This window comes from Taudactylus pleione, unplaced genomic scaffold, assembly GCF_031769625.1.
Source record: "Taudactylus pleione unplaced genomic scaffold, aTauple2 ptg000685l, whole genome shotgun sequence".
NCBI lineage: Eukaryota > Metazoa > Chordata > Amphibia > Anura > Myobatrachidae > Taudactylus > Taudactylus pleione.
Genome location: NW_028285087.1, coordinates 38,015 through 61,851, shown reverse-complemented (window position 1 = coordinate 61,851; position 23,837 = coordinate 38,015). Strand labels below are relative to the sequence as shown.

Here is a 23,837-nt window from a genome sequence, read left to right as displayed (position 1 = left end):
GAAGAGATAGGAGAGGCCAGGAGATGCTGGGGATAAATAGGGACATTATATAGTGCACCTGAGAGAGGGCCATGGCCTCATGGGGAAGGGCCAGGGAAGAGATAGGGGAGGCCAGGAGATGCTGGGGATAAATAGGGACATAATATAGTGCACCTGAGAGAGGGCCATGGCCTCATGGGGAAGGGCCAGGGAAGAGATAGGGGAGGCCAGGAGATGCTGGGGATAGAAGAAGAGGAAGATACAAGTGAGAATGATAATAAACAAAAACGTGACTGGCCTGAACAGCGCCCCCTGCCCTGCGACATGGCACTGGTCGCACTACCCTAATTACGGCCCTGTTCACCATGCAGCAGTTTTAAACTGTCTGATTTTGAAAAAGGTGCAGACAAGAGATGTTTGTATTTATTCATTTGTACTTTTATTTTGCACTTGTGTCTTATTGTTTTATATGTAACTTTCACACTTATTAATACTAATCTCCTGTATACGAGTCTTCACTGCCGTATACGATTGTGTACAGATTGGGTAATGTGCTTTCAATACAAATCTACGCTTTTGTTACTCTTGTCCTAAACCTGGCACATACGCTACTGTAGGATCTTGATCTGCGTCCGGATCGGCGTACATGCGGCATGGCGTCTTTTTTTCAGCCGCATTTTATTCCTGCATTTTTATTTTATTTAAATATTAAAAGGGTCCAAGAAAACTTTTGTATGTACATCCGTGCACAGAAAACAGCAACACCCCGGAGCAGTTATGAACGGAGCATATTTTATTCAGTGCATTAATTTATCCTGCAAGTTACAACCTGCGCCCCATAGTATCCTTATGGCAGTGTGCTCACACACCCGCTACATGCATTATACCTGTGTCTGGAGGTGCAGCACTTAGGAGCGCTAGTGCAAGTTAGTGCATCTCCATATAGACGGTCTTGTGAACAAACAGTCATTTGGAGACCGGACACTGGTTTATGAAGATAATCGCAGAGGTGCTTCAGAATAGCGCATCATCATAGCTGATAAATGACAGGCTCATATCCTGGCACATTACACAGACAACCGGATAACAGATGTGGACATTATTGCTGTTACGCTTTGGTATCACGGGAACATTAAAGTGCACCTGTCGCAGGCAGATCAGTGGAGGCTGCCATTTTGTGGGTGCAACCGATACTGCTGAGATTCCAGCCCATCAACGCATGAGGAAGCATTACATCACTGAGGGATGAGGTGCTTTGATATCCAATTTTCATACGCACAAAATGGCTGCCTCCCGTAGTGACAGCTAACAGCTTCTTAAGGCTTTTGTGTGACATTATTATAAGTGCTATTTGTGTATTGCCGAGGGGAAAAGGCAGCATAGGAAGTTCCTCCACTCAGTACGTCATAGACATTTTCAGTTTATAACCCCTGGTCGGAGCAAGTAAAATCCGCTCTATAAAAACAAAACAAGAAAACCCTGAAATCTGTAGATTACTGAGGAATTCAGCCTCCCCTCCCCACACAGACACGCGGCACACGGATATAAATACATTGTAGTGGGCACACAGCTGCCTCACCAGAGGCACTTATGTACTGGGGAGACCTTTGGCAAAGAGCTAATCCGCAGCACAATAATCAGTGGCAGGAGATGGCTGGCAGGTCACTGGCCAAGCTCAACGCTCCTGTGACAATCGGCCTGTGCTACCCTCTAAAAGGTGTAGGAGAGAGAACGCGGCTCCGGGCTGCTTGTGGCATCGGCAGTCAGGCGGAGTGGGTGAGAGAAGGCGACGGACTTCATCATACAGACACTGGAGTCCTCCGCGCAGTAATATACACAGGCGCCGATATTCAGCACAGCGTCAGGAGAGGGACCCTCCCTGGGCATGTTCAGCTCTATCTGGTTGGGGCTAGACAGACTCACAATCTCCCCGTATGTTTTCTGTCCAGCAAGGAGCCAGTCGTGGCCTGGGGAGGGAGAATCCATTTATTAATAACTGATAATGATGGAAGAATATTGGTTGGCTAACAGATGAATGTTGTCACCATAAGAATGATACAAAACGAGGACGTTTCCTTACTAAGCTTTGCTAAAATCACGCCAAAGACCTCCACCCTGCGCCATAGTAAAGGATACAGCGGAGCGCCATGGTACAGTATCTGCCGTTTGTAAGGTGAGAATGCTCTTAAAGCGCGTGTTCGTCTATATTAAATATGCAGGAAAATACTTAACATAGCACTTTCAGTCGCGCAAAATTGGCAAAAAAGTAGCGAGAGAGTAGCAAAGAGCGTTAACACTAATCATCATCACTGTTTATCCATAAGGCTAACCAAACGCTGCAAAATGGACGGACCACTGTCACCCCATCCCCGTCCACTCCCTATAAATTTAGCAAAATGCCATTCACAAATACAGCGCGTCACAGTGCAGCAAATGCGGAGCTGGGAGAGTATAATCGCCACAACTTCACATCTCCTTGGTGCGCAGGAAATACAGCCGCCATTCTGCTCATCGCTCCTTGTAACGATTTGCACATCACAATATTAGCCATGTTATAGGGTTTGGACCTTGTTCACGAAATCCCGACTTACCTTCTGTGAAAAGAAACCAGAAACTCGGGGCGCCTACAGTCAACTTTGACCCTGCAGGAAGCTTGAGGTTCAGTAAAAACTGTAGAGTTTTGCTGGGTGGTACAAGTAAGGTTTCCAGCTTGACGATGGGTGCAGATTTAGGCAACTTTGGAGCGGTAATCTTCAATGGCAATATACTGTCAACCACGTCAGGCGCTTCTCCGGTAAGTATAGGAAGCTGAAAGAGACGGGCGCACACCATCAGACACTGCTGTAATGACCAAGGCGTTTATGTATCAATCCGTGAAGAGCCTGGGGAACTAGACCAGTGGAGATGGGCTCATAGCAGCCAATCAGCATTGAGGTAGCATTTATCAAGTAAATTCTATGATAGACAGAAGTTAACTGGTTGCTATGGGAACTTCTCCACGCTTTTCACTGCTTGATAATGTACATCAACTGCCAAGCACTATAATATTTATACAGTCAGGTGCATAAATATTGGGACATTGACATAATTTTCATATTTTGGCCTCTAGTCACCACCACAATGGCTTTGAAATGAAACAAACAAGATGTGATTTAACTGCAGACTTTCAGATTTAATTTGAGGGTAATTACATCCAAATCAGGTGAACGGTGTAGGAATTACAACGGTTTCTATATGTGCCTCCCACTTTTTAAGGGGCCAAAAGTAATGGGACAAACTAAACCATCCTAAATCTAACTTTCACTTTTTAATACTTTGTTGCAAATCCTTTGCAGGCAATTACAGCCTGAAGTCTGGAACGCATAGACATCACCAGACGTTGGGTTTCATCCCTGGTGATGCTCTGCCAGGACTCTACTGCAAATGTCTTCAGTTCCTGCTTGTTCTTGGGGCATTTTCCCTTCAGTTTTGTCTTCATCAAGTGAAATGCATGCTCAATTGGATTCAGGTCAGGGGATTGACTTGGCCATTGCATAACATTCCACTTTTTAGCCTTAAAAAACTCTTTGGTTGCTTTTGCAGTATGCTTCGGGTCATTGTCCATCTGTACTGTGAAGCGCCATCCAATGAGTTGTGAAGCATTTGACTGAATATGAGCATATAATATTGCCCAAAACACTTCAGAATTCATTCTGCTGCTTTTGTCAGCAGTCACATCATCAATAAATACAAGGGAACCAGCTCCATTGGCAGCCAAACATGCCCAAGCCATGACACTACCACCACCATGCTTCACTGATGAGGTGGTATGTTTTGGATCTTGAGCAGTTCCTTTCCTACTCCATACTCTTCTCTTCCCATCACTCTGGTACAAGTTGATCTTTGTCTCATCTGTCCATAGGATGTTGTTCCAGAACTGTAATGGCTTTTTTAGATGTTGTTTGGCAAACTCTAATCTGGTCTTCCTGTTTTTGAGGCTCACCAATGGTTTACATCTTGTGGTGAACCCTCTATATTCACTCTTGTGAAGTCTTCTCTTGATTGTTGACTTTGACACATATACACCTACCTCCTGGAGAGTGTTCTTGATTTGGCCAACTGTTGTGAAGGGGTTTTACTTCACCAGGGAAATAATTATTCTGTCATCCACCACAGTTGTTTTCCGTGGTCTTCCGGGCCTTTTGGTGTTGCTGAGCTCTCCAGTGCCTTCTTTCTTTTTAAGAATGTTCCAAACAGTTGATTTGGCCACACCTAATGTTTTTGCTATCTCTCTGATGGGTTTGTTTTGATTTTTCAGCCTAATGATGGCTTGCTTCACTGATAGTGACAGCTCTTTGGATCTCATATTGAGAGTCGACAGCAACTGATTCCAAATGCAAATATCACACCTAGAATCAACTCCAGACCTTTAACCTGCTTAATTGATAATGAAATAACAAGGGAATAGACCACACCTGTCCATGAAATAGCTTTTGAGTTGATAGTCCCATTACTTTTGGCCCCTTAAAAAGTGGGAGGCACATATAGAAACCATTGTAATTCCTACACCGTTCACCTGATTTGGATGTAATTACCCTCAAATTAAATCTGAAAGTCTGCAGTTAAAGCACATCTTGTTTGTTTCATTTCAAAGCCATTGTGGTGGTGAATAGAGGCCAAAATATGAAAATTCTGTCAATGTCCCAATATTTATGCACCTGACTGTATAATAGAAAGTAATACGTCAGTCTGGCCGTGTTTCTCTCCAACAGAGGGTATCTAACAATATGCATATATGAAAGAACTGTCTCTTTACGAGGAGGGCTGCATGTGGACCACTAAACATGGCCACCAAAGCCGTGTTATAGGTGGTCTTCAGTGGTTGTCAAGTCCCCTGCATATAAATCTATTCTCCCTGAAAAGTTTAAAGCAACCGATATCGGGCAGATATAAGAGTAGCGGGTGCTGAAGATATACAGAGGACTGTGATTCATCTGCACGAATAAGGTTCTATTTCTTCCTAAATTCTTTTTTTTTGGTGTGAATAATGTCTAAGCTTAAAAATTAATAAAACTCCACAAGAGTGGTCTGTCCCATTACTTTGCTGAAAGGTGACACGGTTAAAGAGCCGTACAGGGTGGTGATTTTTTTTTTATTGTGGGAATCACTGTGAAATTGGGACTAATTTATATTCTTCTAGGTAACAAGTGCTCTGCCATGATTTGTGGGGTCAGAAAATGCGACTTTAGGCAGCGGAATGCCTCTTTTGGTGGTTTGTACTGCAGGAAGAGCAAAATATTCCCAATAATGTACTTCATCTATAACAAAAAGCAGAAACTTAACAATACAGGTTGAGTCTCCCCTATCCAAAATGCTTGGGAACAGAGGTATTTTGGATGTCGGAATATTCCGTATTTTGGAATATTTGCATATCATAATGAGAGATCTTGGGAATGGGACCCAAATCTAAACACAAAGTATTTATGTTACATATACACCTTATACACACAGCCTGAAAGTAATTTTATACTTTAAGGCACAAAATTATTAAAAATAAAGTTTGTGTACACTGAACCATCATAAAGCAAAAGGTGTCACTATATCAGTCATTTTGAAAAAAATTCCGTATTACTGAATATTTGGATATGGGAGACTCAACCTGTAAGAATAATAATAAATTTTTTTTTTTTTTTAAAAAAGGCCGTCCCTTTTAGGCTCAGCGGTTTGTTCTTGTACAAAATTCCTTCACGCACATATAAAGCAGTAGATCACAATAAAAGGTCTTTGCTATCTCTTCTAAGAGCGCCTGTTCCACTGGGGTGTGCTGGATTTCCATAAACTCTACTGTACAGTTTCACAAAGAGGGCGATCAGTTCGTTGCCTCTAAAGTTGGACGAGTTTGTAAAAGATAATGATGAAAGTTTCCTAGGCACGAAGAAATGTACGGAACAATAGAAAATAATCCTCTCCTGACAGCAAAATGAAAGCTGATATAAATATACGGCTGAGTTCATAACAGCGTATTTGCATAGTGCGGTATCCTGGGAATCAGATGTAAACAGACATTATAGCACAATGTGCTGTGTGGGTGTCTGGTCTTATAATAGTTTTATTTCATGACTGATGGATCTCATTAAACTGGCAGGTCCTGCAATACAACTAACCCTAGAATTCTCTACTGTCTGCGAGATTGATGCAGAGACGCCTACTTTACTAATAAAATAAAACGAAGTGTTCTTTCTCAAGAGTTGCCAGGGCTATGGAAGAACAAGCATGGCGTAATCCAATAGCAAACTTGTTCCGAGAGACAATTCAATTGTCACGGTGTCACCGGTACAGAATGTAACCTGAGAAAAACCGAAAGAACGGGGCGCTCTCCAAAACAGTTTAACACCAGGATTTCTTAAAGATATAACACCTCATCTGCTCCGAGGCTTCCTACTGAGATACCACATTCCTCCCATATACTCACCACATTCTCACCAGGGATTCCTACCGAGATACCACATTCCCCCCATATACCCACCACATTCACACCAGGGATGCCTACCGAGATACGACATTCCCCCCCATATACCGCCACCACATTCACACCAGGGATCCCTACTGAGATACCACATTCCTCCCATATACCCACCGCATTCTCACCAGGGATTCCTACCGAGATACCACATTCCCCCCCATATACCCACCACATTCACACCAGGGATCCCTACCGAGATACGACATTCCCCCCATATACCGCCACCACATTCACACCAGGGATCCCTACTGAGATACCACATTCCCCCCATATACCCACCAGAGATTCCTACCGAAATACCACAGTCCACCCATATAGCGCCACCACATTCACACCGAGGATTCCTACCGAGATACCACGTTCCCCCCATTCCCCCCATATACCCACCACATTCACACCAGGGATCCCTACCGAAATACGACATTCCCCCCATATACCGCCACCACATTCACACCAGGGATCCCTACCGAGATACCACATTACCCCCATATACCGCCACAACATTCAAACCAGGGATTCATAATGAGATACCCCCCATATACCGCCACAACATTCACACCAGAGATTCCTACCGAGATGCCACATTCTCCCCATATACCCACCACATTCACACCAGGGATCGCTACCGAGATACCACATTCCCCCCCATATTCCACCACCACATTCACACCGTGGATTCCTACCGAGATATCACATATCACATTCCCCCCATATGCCGCCGCCACCACATTCACACCAGTGATTCCTACCGAGATACCACATTCCCCCCATATACCGCCACTTCACACCAGGGATTCCTACCGAGATACCATATTCTTCCCCATATACCAACCACATTCACACCAGGGATTCCTAACGATATTACATTTCTTCCATATACCGCCACCACATTCACACCAGGGATTCCTACCAAGATACCACATTCCCCCCCATATTGCACCACCACATTCACACCGTGGATTCCTACCGAGATACCACATTTCCCCCCATATTCACTCCAGGGAACCCTACCGAGAAACCACATTCCCCCCATATTCCACCACATTCACACCGTGGATTCCTACCGAGATATCACATTCCTCCCCCATATACCACCAACACATTCACACCGGGGATTCCTACCGAGATACCACATTCCTCCCATATACCCACCACATTCACACAAGGGATCCCTACCGAGAAACCATATTCCCCCCCATATACCTAGAACATTCACACTGGGGATTCCTACTGAGATACCACATTCCCCCCCATATATCCACCACATTCACACCAGGGATTCCTACCGAGATACCACATTCCCCCCATATACCCACCACATTCACACAAGGGATCCCTAACGAGAAACCACATTCCCCCTCATATACCCACCACATTCACACCAGGGATCCCTATGGAGATATCACATTCCCCCATATACCCACCACATTCACACCAGGGATCCCTATGGAGATACCACATTCCCCCCATATACCGCCACCACATTCACACCAGAGATCCCTACCGAGATACCAAATTCCCTCCCCATATACCGCCACCACATTCACACCAGGGATCCCTACCGAGATACCACATTCCCCCCCATATACCCACTACATTCACACCAGGGATCCCTATGGAGATACCACATTCCCCACATATACTGCCACCACATTCACACCAGTGATTCCTACAGAGATGCCACATTTCCCCCATATACCACCACCACATTCACACCGGGATTCCTACCGATATACCACATTCCCCCCATAGAACCGCTACCACATTCACACCAGGGATCCATACCGAGATACCAAATTCCCTCCCCATATACCCACCACATTCACACCAGGGATCCCTACCAAGATACCACATTCCCCCCCATATACCCACCACATTCACACCAGGGTTTCCTACAGAGATACCACATTCCCCCCCATATACCGTCACCACATTCACACCAGGGATTCCTTCCGAGATACCACGTTCCCCCCAAATACCGCCACCACATTCACACCGGGGATTCCTACTGAGATACCACATTCCCCCCATATACCGCCACCACATTCACACAAGGGATCCCTACTGAGATACCACATTCCTCCCATATACCGCCACCACATTCACACCAGGGATCCCTACCGAGATACCACATTCCTCCCATATACCGCCACCACATTCACACCAGGGATTCCTAATGAGATACCACATCCCCCCAATATACCGCCACCACATTCACACCAGGGATTCCTACTGAGATACCACATCCCCCCCATATAGCGCCACCACATTCACACCAGGGATTCCTACCGAGATACCATATTCACACCAGGAATCGCTACCGAGATACCACATTCCCCCCCATATTCCACCACCACATTCACACCGTGGATTCCTTCCCAAATACCACATTCCCCCCATATACCCACCACATTCACACCAGGGATCCCTACCGAGATACCACATATTCCACCACTACCTCCCATATTCCACCACCACATTCACACTGTGAATTCCTAACGAGATATCACATTCCCCCCTCATATACCACCACCACATTCACACCAGGGATCCCTACCGAGATACCACAATTCCCCCATATACCGCCACCACATTCACACCAGTGATTCCTACCAAGATGCCACATTCCCCCCATATACCACAACCACATTCACACCAGTGATTCCTACCGAGATACCACATTCTCCCCATATACCTCCACCACATTCACACCAGGGATTCCTACCAAGATAGCACATTCCACACATATACCACCACCACATTCACCAAGGATACCTACCGAGATATCACATTCCCCCCATATACCTACCACATTCACACTGGGGATTCCTACTGTGCTACCACATTCCCCCCATATACCGCCACCACATTCACACCAGGGATTCCTACTGAGATACCATATTCCCCCCCCCATATACCCACCACATTCACACCAGGGAATCTTCCGAGATACCACATTCCCCCCATATACCCACCACATTCACACCAGGGATCCCTACCGAGATACCACATTCCCCCCATATACCCACCACATTCACACCAGGGATCCCTACCGTGATACCACATTCCCCCCCATATACCCACCACAATCACACCAGGGATCCCTACCGAGATACCACATTCCGCATATATTGCACCACCACATTCACACCGTGGATTCCTACCGAGATACCACATTCCCCCCCATATACCCACCACATTCACTCCAGGGATCCCTACCGAGATACCACATTCCCCCCATATACCGCCACCACATTAACACTGGGAATTCCTACTGAGATACCACATTCCCCCCATATATACCCACCACATTCACACCAGGGGTCCCTACCGAGATGCCACATTCCCCCCATAGACCGCTACCACATTCACACCAGGGATCCCTACCGAGATACCAAATTCCCTCCCCATATACCGCCACCACATTCACACCAGGGATCCCTACAGAGATACCACATTCCCCCCATATACCGCCACCACATTCATAGCAGGGTTTCCTACAGAGATACCACATTCCCCCCCATATACCGCCACCACATTCACACCAGGGATCCCTACCGAGATACAACATTCCCCCTCATATACCCACCACATTCACACCAGGGATCCCTATGGAGATACCACATTCCCCCCATATACCCACCACATTCACACCAGGGATCCCTATGGAGATACCACATTCCCCCCATATACCGCCACCACATTCACAGCAGGGGGTTTCCTAAAGAGATACCACATTCCCCCCCATATACCCACCACATTCACACCAGGGATTCCTACCGAGATACCACATTGCCCCCCATATATCCACCACATTCACACCAGGGATCCGTACTGCGATACCTCATTCCCCCATATACCAGCACCACATTCACACCAGGGATCCCTACCGAGATACCACATTCCCCCCATATACCCACCACATTCACACCAGGGATCCCTATGGAGATACCACATTCCCCCCATATACCGCCACCACATTCACAGCAGGGGGTTTCCTACAGAGATACCACATTCCCCCCCATATACCGCCACCACATTCACACCAGGGATTCCTACCGAGATACCACATTGCCCCCATATACCCACCACATTCACACCAGGGATCCGTACTGCGATACCTCATTCCCCCATATACCAGCACCACATTCACACCAGGGATTCCTACCGATATACCACATTCCCCCCATATACCCACCACATTCACACCAGGGATTCCTACTGAGATACCACATTCCCCCCCATATACCCACCACATTCACACCAGGAATTCCTACCGAGATACCACATTCCCCCCATATACCTACCACATTCACACTGGGGATTCCTACTGTGATACCACATTCCCCCCATATACCGCCACCACATTCACACCAGGGATTCCTACTGAGATACCATATTCCCCCCCCCATATACCCACCACATTCACACCAGGGAATCTTCCGAGATACCACATTCCCTCCATATACCCACCACATTCACACCAGGGATCCCTACCGAGATACCACATTCCCCCCATATACCCACCACATTCACACCAGGGATCCCTACCGCGATACCACATTCCCCCCATATACCCACCACATTCACACAAGGGATCCCTAACGAGAAACCACATTCCCCCTCATATACCCACCACATTCACACCAGGGATCCCTATGGAGATATCACATTCCCCCATATACCCACCACATTCACACCAGGGATCCCTATGGAGATACCACATTCCCCCCATATACCGCCACCACATTCACACCAGAGATCCCTACCGAGATACCAAATTCCCTCCCCATATACCGCCACCACATTCACACCAGGGATCCCTACCGAGATACCACATTCCCCCCCAAATACCCACTACATTCACACCAGGGATCCCTATGGAGATACCACATTCCCCACATATACTGCCACCACATTCACACCAGTGATTCCTACAGAGATGCCACATTTCCCCCATATACCACCACCACATTCACACCGGGATTCCTACCGATATACCACATTCCCCCCATAGAACCGCTACCACATTCACACCAGGGATCCATACCGAGATACCAAATTCCCTCCCCATATACCCACCACATTCACACCAGGGATCCCTACCAAGATACCACATTCCCCCCCATATACCCACCACATTCACACCAGGGTTTCCTACAGAGATACCACATTCCCCCCCATATACCGTCACCACATTCACACCAGGGATTCCTTCCGAGATACCACGTTCCCCCCAAATACCGCCACCACATTCACACCGGGGATTCCTACTGAGATAACACATTCCCCCCATATACTGCCACCACATTCACACAAGGGATCCCTACTGAGATACCACATTCCTCCCATATACCGCCACCACATTCACACCAGGGATCCCTACCGAGATACCACATTCCTCCCATATACCGCCACCACATTCACACCAGGGATTCCTAATGAGATACCACATCCCCCCAATATACCGCCACCACATTCACACCAGGTATTCCTACTGAGATACCACATCCCCCCCATATAGCGCCACCACATTCACACCAGGGATTCCTACCGAGATACCACATCCCCCCCATATACCGTCACCACATTCACACCAGGGATTCCTTCCGAGATACCACATTCCCCCCCATATTCCACCACCACATTCACACCGTGGATTCCTTCCCAAATACCACATTCCCCCCATATACCCACCACATTCACACCAGGGATCCCTACCGAGATACCACATATTCCACCACTACCTCCCATATTCCACCACCACATTCACACTGTGAATTCCTACCGAGATATCACATTCCCCCCTCATATACCACCACCACATTCACACCAGGGATCCCTACCGAGATACCACAATTCCCCCATATACCGCCACCACATTCACACCAGTGATTCCTACCAAGATGCCACATTCCCCCCATATACCACAACCACATTCACACCAGTGATTCCTACCGAGATACCACATTCTCCCCATATACCTCCACCACATTCACACCAGGGATTCCTACCAAGATAGCACATTCCCCACATATACCACCACCACATTCACCAAGGATACCTACCGAGATATCACATTCCCCCCATATACCTACCACATTCACACTGGGGATTCCTACTGTGCTACCACATTCCCCCCATATACCGCCACCACATTCACACCAGGGATTCCTACTGAGATACCATATTCCCCCCCCCCATATACCCACCACATTCACACCAGGGAATCTTCCGAGATACCACATTCCCCCCATATACCCACCACATTCACACCAGGGATCCCTACCGTGATACCACATTCCCCCCCATATACCCACCACATTCACACCAGGGATCCCTACCGAGATACCACATTCCGCCCATATTGCACCACCACATTCACACCGTGGATTCCTACCGAGATACCACATTCCCCCCCATATACCCACCACATTCACTCCAGGGATCCCTACCGAGATACCACATTCCCCCCATATACCGCCACCACATTAACACTGGGAATTCCTACTGAGATACCACATTCCCCCCATATATACCCACCACATTCACACCAGGGGTCCCTACCGAGATGCCACATTCCCCCCATAGACCGCTACCACATTCACACCAGGGATCCCTACCGAGATACCAAATTCCCTCCCCATATACCGCCACCACATTCACACCAGGGATCCCTACAGAGATACCACATTCCCCCCATATACCGCCACCACATTCATAGCAGGGTTTCCTACAGAGATACCACATTCCCCCCCATATACCGCCACCACATTCACACCAGGGATCCCTACCGAGATACAACATTCCCCCTCATATACCCACCACATTCACACCAGGGATCCCTATGGAGATACCACATTCCCCCCATATACCCACCACATTCACACCAGGGATCCCTATGGAGATACCACATTCCCCCCATATACCGCCACCACATTCACAGCAGGGGGTTTCCTAAAGAGATACCACATTCCCCCCCATATACCCACCACATTCACACCAGGGATTCCTACCGAGATACCACATTGCCCCCCATATACCCACCACATTCACACCAGGGATCCGTACTGCGATACCTCATTCCCCCATATACCAGCACCACATTCACACCAGGGATCCCTACCGAGATACCACATTCCCCCCATATACCCACCACATTCACACCAGGGATCCCTATGGAGATACCACATTCCCCCCATATACCGCCACCACATTCACAGCAGGGGGTTTCCTACAGAGATACCACATTCCCCCCCATATACCGCCACCACATTCACACCAGGGATTCCTACCGAGATACCACATTGCCCCCATATACCCACCACATTCACACCAGGGATCCGTACTGCGATACCTCATTCCCCCATATACCAGCACCACATTCACACCAGGGATTCCTACCGATATACCACATTCCCCCCATATACCCACCACATTCACACCAGGGATTCCTACTGAGATACCACATTCCCCCCCATATACCCACCACATTCACACCAGGAATTCCTACCGAGATACCACATTCCCCCCATATACCTACCACATTCACACTGGGGATTCCTACTGTGATACCACATTCCCCCCATATACCGCCACCACATTCACACCAGGGATTCCTACTGAGATACCATATTCCCCCCCCCATATACCCACCACATTCACACCAGGGAATCTTCCGAGATACCACATTCCCTCCATATACCCACCACATTCACACCAGGGATCCCTACCGAGATACCACATTCCCCCCATATACCCACCACATTCACACCAGGGATCCCTAACGAGAAACCACATTCCCCCTCATATACCCACCACATTCACACCAGGGATCCCTATGGAGATACCACATTCCCCCATATACCCACCACATTCACACCAGGGATCCCTATGGAGATACCACATTCCCCCATATACCGCCACCACATTCACACCAGAGATCCCTACCGAGATACCAAATTCCCTCCCCATATACCGCCACCACATTCACACCAGGGATCCCTACCGAGATACCACATTCCCCCCCATATACCCACTACATTCACACCAGGGATCCCTATGGAGATACCACATTCCCCACATATACTGCCACCACATTCACAACAGTGATTCCTACAGAGAAGCCACATTTCCCCCATATACCACCACCACATTCACACCGGGATTCCTACCGATATACCACATTCCCCCCATAGAACCGCTACCACATTCACACAAGGGATCCATACCGAGATACCAAATTCCCTCCCCATATACCCACCACATTCACACCAGGGATCCCTACCAAGATACCACATTCCCCCCCATATACCCACCACATTCACACCAGGGTTTCCTACAGAGATACCACATTCCCCCCCATATACCGTCACCACATTCACACCAGGGATTCCTTCCGAGATACCTCGTTCCCCCCATATACCGCCACCACAGTCACACCGGGGATTCCTACTGAGATACCACATTCCCCCCATATACCGCCACCACATTCACACAAGGGATCCCTACCGAGATACCACATTCCTCCCATATACCGCCACCACATTCACACCAGGGATCCCTACCGAGATACCACATTCCTCCCATATACCGCCACCACATTCACACCAGGGATTCCTAATGAGATACCACATCCCCCCAATATACCGCCACCACATTCACACCAGGGATTCCTACTGAGATACCACATCCCCCCCATATAGCGCCACCACATTCACACCAGGGATTCCTACCGAGATACCACATTCCCCCCCATATACCCACCACATTCACACCAGGAATCGCTACCGAGATACCACATTACCCCCCATATTCCACCACCACATTCACACCGTGGATTCCTTCCCAGATACCACATTCCCCCCATATACCCACCACATTCACACCAGGGATCCCTACCGAGATACCACATATTCCACTACCACATTCACACTGTGAATTCCTACCGAGATATCACATTCCCCCCTCATATACCACCACCACATTCACACCAGGGATCCCTACCGAGATACCACAATTCCCCCATATACTGCCACCACATTCACACCAGTGATTCCTACCAAGATGCCACATTCCCCCCATATACCACAACCACATTCACACCAGTGATTCCTACCGAGATACCACATTCTCCCCATATACCTCCACCACATTCACACCAGGGATTCCTACCAAGATAGCACATTCCCCACATATACCACCACCACATTCACACCAAGGATACCTACCGAGATATCACATTCCCCCCATATACCTACCACATTCACACTGGGGATTCCTACTGTGCTACCACATTCAAACCAGGGATTCCTACTGAGATACCATATTCCCCCCCCCCTATACCCACCACATTCACACCAGGGAATCTTCCGAGATACCACATTCCCCCCATATACCCACCACATTCACACCAGGGATCCCTACCGAGATACCACATTCCCCCCATATACCCACCACATTCACACCAGGGATCCCTACCGTGATACCACATTCCCCCCCATATACCCACCACATTCACACCAGGGATCCCTACCGAGATACCACATTCCGCCCATATTGCACCACCACATTCACACCGTGGATTCCTACCGAGATACCACATTCCCCCCCATATACCAACCACATTCACCCCAGGGATCCCTACCGAGATACCACATTCCCCCCATATACCGCCACCACATTAACACTGGGAATTCCTACTGAGATACCACATTCCCCCCATATATACCCACCACATTCACACCAGGGGTCCCTACCGAGATGCCACATTCCCCCCATAGACCGCTACCACATTCACACCAGGGATCCCTACCGAGATACCAAATTCCCTCCCCATATACCGCCACCACATTCACACCAGGGATCCCTACAGAGATACCACATTCCCCCCATATACCGCCACCACATTCATAGCAGGGTTTCCTACAGAGATACCACATTCCCCCCCATATACCGCCACCACATTCACACCAGGGATCCCTACCGAGATACCACATTCCCCCTCATATACCCACCACATTCACACCAGGGATCCCTATGGAGATACCACATTCCCCGCATATACCCACCACATTCAAACCAGGGATCCCTATGGAGATACCACATTCCCCGCATATACCGCCACCACATTCACAGGAGGGGGTTCCTACAGAGATACCACATTCCCCCCCATATACCCACCACATTCACACCAGGGATTCCTACCGAGATACCACATTGCCCCCCATATACCCACCACATTCACACCAGGGATCCGTACTGCGATACCTCATTCCCCCATATACCAGCACCACATTCACACCAGGGATCCCTACCGAGATACCACATTCCCCCCATATACCCACCACATTCACACCAGGGATCCCTACCGTGATACCACATTCCCCCCCATATACCCACCACATTCACACCAGGGATCCCTACCGAGATACCACATTCCACCCATATACCCACCACATTCACACCAGGGATCCCTATGGAGATACCACATTCCCCGCATATACCGCCACCACATTCACAGCAGGGGGTTTCCTACAGAGATACCACATTCCCCCCCATATACCCACCACATTCACACCAGGGATTCCTACCGAGATACCACATTGCCCCCATATACCCACCACATTCACACCAGGGATCCGTACTGCAATACCTCATTCCCCAATATACCAGCACCACATTCACACCAGGGATTCCTACCGATATACCACATTCCCCCCATATACCCACCACATTCACACCAGGGATTCCTACTGAGATACCACATTCCCCCCCATATACCCACCACATTCACACCAGGAATTCCTACCGAGATACCACATTCCCCCCATATACCTACCACATTCACACTGGGGATTCCTACTGTGATACCACATTCCCCCCATATACCGCCACCACATTCACACCAGGGATTCCTACTGAGATACCATATTCCCCCCCCATATACCCACCACATTCACACCAGGGAATCTTCCGAGATACCACATTCCCTCCATATACCCACCACATTCACACCAGGGATCCCTACCGAGATACCACATTTCCCCCATACACCCACCACATTCACACCAGGGATCCCTACCGCGATACCACATTCCCCCCATATACCCACCACATTCACACCAGGGATCCCTACCGAGATACCACATTCCGCCCATATTGCACCACCACATTCACACCGTGGATTCCTACCGAGATACCACATTCCCCCCCATATACCCACCACATTCACTCCAGGGATCCCTACCGAGATACCACATTCCCCCCATATACCGCCACCACATTAACACTGGGAATTCCTACCGAGATACCACATTGCCCCCCATATACCCACCACATTCACACCAGGGATCCTTACTGCGATACCTCATTCCCCCATATACCAGCACCACATTCACACCAGGGATTCCTACCGATATACCACATTCCCCCCATAGACCGCTACCACATTCACACCAGGGATCCCTACCGAGATACCACATTCCCCCCATATACCCACCACATTCACACCAGGGATTCCTACTGAGATACCACATTCCCCCCATATACCCACCACATTCACACCAGGGATTCCTACTGAGATACCACATTTCCCCCCATATACCCACCACATTCACACCAGGGATCCTTATGGAGATACCACATTCCCCCATATACCCACCACATTCACACCAGGGTTTCCTACAGAGATACCACATTCACACCAGGGATCCCTACCGAGATACCACATTCCCCCTCATATACCCACCACATTCACACCAGGGATCCCTATGGAGATACCACATTCCCCCCATATACCCACCACATTCACACCAGGGATCCCTATGGAGATTCCACATTCCCCCCATATACCGCCACCACATTCACAGCAGGGGGTTTCCTACAGAGATACCACATTCCCCCCCATATACCCACCACATTCACACCAGGGATTCCTACCGAGATACCACATTGCCCCCCATATACTCACCACATTCACACCAGGGATCCGTACTGCGATACCTCATTCCCCCATATACCAGCACCACATTCACACCAGGGATCCCTACCGAGATACCACATTCCCCCCATATACCCACCACATTCACACCAGGGATCCCTATGGAGATACCACATTCCCCCCATATACCGCCACCACATTCACAGCAGGGGGTTTCCTACAGAGATACCACATTCCCCCCCATATACCGCCACCACATTCACACCAGGGATTCCTACCGAGATACCACATTGCCCCCATATACCCACCACATTCACACCAGGGATCCGTACTGCGATACCTCATTCCCCCATATACCAGCACCACATTCACACCAGGGATTCCTACCGATATACCACATTCCCCCCATATACCCACCACATTCACACCAGGGATTCCTACTGAGATACCACATTCCCCCCCATATACCCACCACATTCACACCAGGAATTCCTACCGAGATACCACATTCCCCCCATATACCTACCACATTCACACTGGGGATTCCTACTGTGATACCACATTCCCCCCATTAACCGCCACCACATTCACACCAGGGATTCCTACTGAGATACCATATTCCCCCCCCCATATACCCACCACATTCACACCAGGGAATCTTCCGAGATACCACATTCCCTCCATATACCCACCACATTCACACCAGGGATCCCTACCGAGATACCACATTCCCCCCATATACCCACCACATTCACACCAGGGATCCCTACCGCGAGACCACATTCCCCCCATATACCCACCACATTCACACCAGGGATCCCTACCGAGATACCACATTCCGCCCATATTGCACCACCACATTCACACCGTGGATTCCTACCGAGATACCACATTCCCCCCCATATACCCACCACATTCACTCCAGGGATCCCTACCGAGATACCACATTCCCCCCATATACCGCCACCACATTAACACTGGGAATTCCTACTGAGATACCACATTCCCCCCCATATATACCCACAACATTCACACCAGGGGTCCCTACCGAGATGCCACATTCCCCCCATAGACCGCTACCACATTCACACCAGGGATCCCTACCGAGATACCAAATTCCCTCCCCATATACCGCCACCACATTCACACCAGGGATCCCTACAGAGATACCACATTCCCCCATATACCGCCACCACATTCATAGCAGGGTTTCCTACAGAGATACCACATTCCCCCCCATATACCGCCACCACATTCACACCAGGGATCCCTACCGAGGTACCACATTCCCCCTCATATACCCACCACATTCACACCAGGGATCCCCATGGAGATCCACATTCCCCCCATATACCCACCACATTCAAACCAGGGATCCCTATGGAGATACCACATTCACAGCAGGGGGTTTCCTACAGAGATACCACATTCCCCCCCATATACCCACCACATTCACACCAGGGATCCGTACTGCGATACCTCATTCCCCCATATACCAGCACCACATTCACACCAGGGATCCCTACCGTGATACCACATTCCCCCCCATATACCCACCACATTCACACCAGGGATCCCTACCGAGATACCACATTCCGCCCATATTGCACCACCACATTCACACCGTGGATTCCTACCGAGATACCACATTCCCCCCCATATACCCACCACATTCACTCCAGGGATCCCTACCGAGATACCACATTCCCCCCATATACCGCCACCACATTAACACTGGGAATTCCTACTGAGATACCACATTCCCCCCATATATACCCACCACATTCACACCAGGGGTCCCTACCGAGATGCCACATTCCCCCCATAGACCGCTACCACATTCACACCAGGGATCCCTACCGAGATACCAAATTCCCTCCCCATATACCGCCACCACATTCACACCAGGGATCCCTACAGAGATACCACATTCCCCCCATATACCGCCACCACATTCATAGCAGGGTTTCCTACAGAGATACCACATTCCCCCCCATATACCGCCACCACATTCACACCAGGGATCCCAACCGAGATACCACATTCCCCCTCATATACCCACCACATTCACACCAGGGATCCCTATGGAGATACCACATTCCCCCCATATACCCACCACATTCACACCAGGGATCCCTATGGAGATACCACATTCCCCCCATATACCGCCACCACATTCACAGCAGGGGGTTTCCTACAGAGATACCACATTCCCCCCCATATACCCACCACATTCACACCAGGGATTCCTACCGAGATACCACATTGCCCCCCATATACCCACCACATTCACACCAGGGATCCGTACTGCGATACCTCATTCTCCCATATACCAGCACCACATTCACACCAGGGATCCCTACCGAGATACCACATTCCACCCATATACCCACCACATTCACACCAGGGATCCCTATGGAGATACCACATTCCCCCCATATACCGCCTCCACATTCACAGCAGGGGGTTTCCTACAGAGATACCACATTCCCCCCCATATACCGCCACCACATTCACACCAGGGATTCCTACCGAGATACCACATTGCCCCCATATACCCACCACATTCACACCAGGGATCCGTACTGCAATACCTCATTCCCCAATATACCAGCACCACATTCACACCAGGGATTCCTACCGATATACCACATTCCCCCCATATACCCACCACATTCACACCAGGGATTCCTACTGAGATACCACATTCCCCCCCATATACCCACCACATTCACACCAGGAATTCCTACCAAGATACCACATTCCCCCCATATATCTACCACATTCACACTGGGGATTCCTACTGTGATACCACATTCCCCCCATATACCGCCACCACATTCACAACAGGGATTCCTACTGAGATACCATATTCCCCCCCCCATATACCCACCACATTCACACCAGGGAATCTTCCGAGATACCACATTCCCTCCATATACCCACCACATTCACACCAGGGATCCCTACCGAGATACCACATTCCCCCCATATACCCACCACATTCACACCAGGGATCCCTACCGCGATACCACATTCCCCCCATATACACACCAGGGATCCCTACCGAGATACCACATTCCGCCCATATTGCACCACCACATTCACACCGTGGATTCCTACCGAGATACCACATTCCCCCCCATATACCCACCACATTCACTCAAGGGATCCCTACCGAGATACCACATTCCCCCCATATACCGCCACCACATTAACACTGGGAATTCCTACTGAGATACCACATTCCCCCCATATATACCCACCACATTCACACCAGGGGTCCCTACCGAGATGCCACATTCCCCCCATAGACCGCTACCACATTCACACCAGGGATCCCTACCGAGATACCAAATTCCCTCCCCATATACCGCCACCACATTCACACCAGGGATCCCTACAGAGATACCACATTCCCCCCATATACCGCCACCACATTCATAGCAGGGTTTCCTATAGAGATACCACATTCCCCCCCATATACCGCCACCACATTCACACCAGGGATCCCTACCGAGATACCACATTCCCCCTCATATACCCACCACATTCACACCAGGGATCCCTATGGAGATACCACATTCCCCCCATATACCCACCACATTCACACCAGGGATCCGTACTGCGATACCTCATTCCCCCATATACCAGCACCACATTCACACCAGGGATTCCTACCGATATACCACATTCCCCCCATATACCCACCACATTCACACCAGGGATTCCTACTGAGATACCACATTCCCCCCCATATACCCACCACATTCACACCAGGAATTCCTACCGAGATACCACATTCCCCCCATATACCTACCACATTCACACTGGGGATTCCTACTGTGATACCACATTCCCCCCATATACCGCCACCACATTCACACCAGGGATCCCTACCGCGATACCACATTCCCCCCATATACCCACCACATTCACACCAGGGATCCCTACCGAGATACCACATTCCGCCCATATTGCACCACCACATTCACACCGTGGATTCCTACCGAGATACCACATTCCCCCCCATATACCCACCACATTCACTCCAGGGATCCCTACCGAGATACCACATTCCCCCCATATACCGCCACCACATTAACACTGGGAATTCCTACCGAGATACCACATTGCCCCCCATATACCCACCACATTCACACCAGGGATCCTTACTGCGATACCTCATTCCCCCATATACCAGCACCACATTCACACCAGGGATTCCTACCGATATACCACATTCCCCCCATAGACCGCTACCACATTCACACCAGGGATCCCTACCGAGATACCACATTCCCCCCATATACCCACCACATTCACACCAGGGATTCCTACTGAGATACCACATTCCCCCCATATACCCACCACATTCACACCAGGGATTCCTACTGAGATACCACATTTCCCCCCATATACCCACCACATTCACACCAGGGATCCTTATGGAGATACCACATTCCCCCATATACCCACCACATTCACACCAGGGTTTCCTACAGAGATACCACATTCACACCAGGGATCCCTACCGAGATACCACATTCCCCCTCATATACCCACCACATTCACACCAGGGATCCCTATGGAGATACCACATTCCCCCCATATACCCACCACATTCACACCAGGGATCCCTATGGAGATACCACATTCCCCCCATATACCGCCACCACATTCACAGCAGGGGGTTTCCTACAGAGATACCACATTCCCCCCCATACACCCACCACATTCACACCAGGGATTCCTACCGAGATACCACATTGCCCCCCATATACCCACCACATTCACACCAGGGATCCGTACTGCGATACCTCATTCCCCCATATACCAGCACCACATTCACACCAGGGATCCCTACCGAGATACCACATTCCCCCCATATACCCACCACATTCACACCAGGGATCCCTATGGAGATACCACATTCCCCCCATATACCGCCACCACATTCACAGCAGGGGGTTTCCTACAGAGATACCACATTCCCCCCCATATACCGCCACCACATTCACACCAGGGATTCCTACCGAGATACCACATTGCCCCCATATACCCACCACATTCACACCAGGGATCCGTACTGCGATACCTCATTCCCCCATATACCAGCACCACATTCACACCAGGGATTCCTACCGATATACCACATTCCCCCCATATACCCACCACATTCACACCAGGGATTCCTACTGAGATACCACATTCCCCCCCATATACCCACCACATTCACACCAGGAATTCCTACCGAGATACCACATTCCCCCCATATACCTACCACATTCACACTGGGGATTCCTACTGTGATACCACATTCCCCCCATTAACCGCCACCACATTCACACCAGGGATTCCTACTGAGATACCATATTCCCCCCCCCATATACCCACCACATTCACACCAGGGAA

General features: G+C 49.3%; 1 protein-coding gene across 1 annotated transcript in view; it reads right to left on the bottom strand.

Annotated features, from left to right (window-relative positions):
• Positions 1–422: 422 nt before the first annotated feature.
• The window catches only part of LOC148477844 (NHL repeat-containing protein 2-like), a gene marked incomplete at its 5' end in the record, with an annotated part of 61,076 nt that continues 37,661 nt past the window's right edge, over positions 423–23,837 (bottom strand). The window contains 2 exons of the mRNA XM_088456078.1: positions 423–1,946; positions 2,571–2,787. Coding sequence (XP_088312204.1) covers positions 1,690–1,946; positions 2,571–2,787 — 474 coding nt within the window. The remainder of the gene's footprint in view (positions 1,947–2,570; positions 2,788–23,837) is intronic.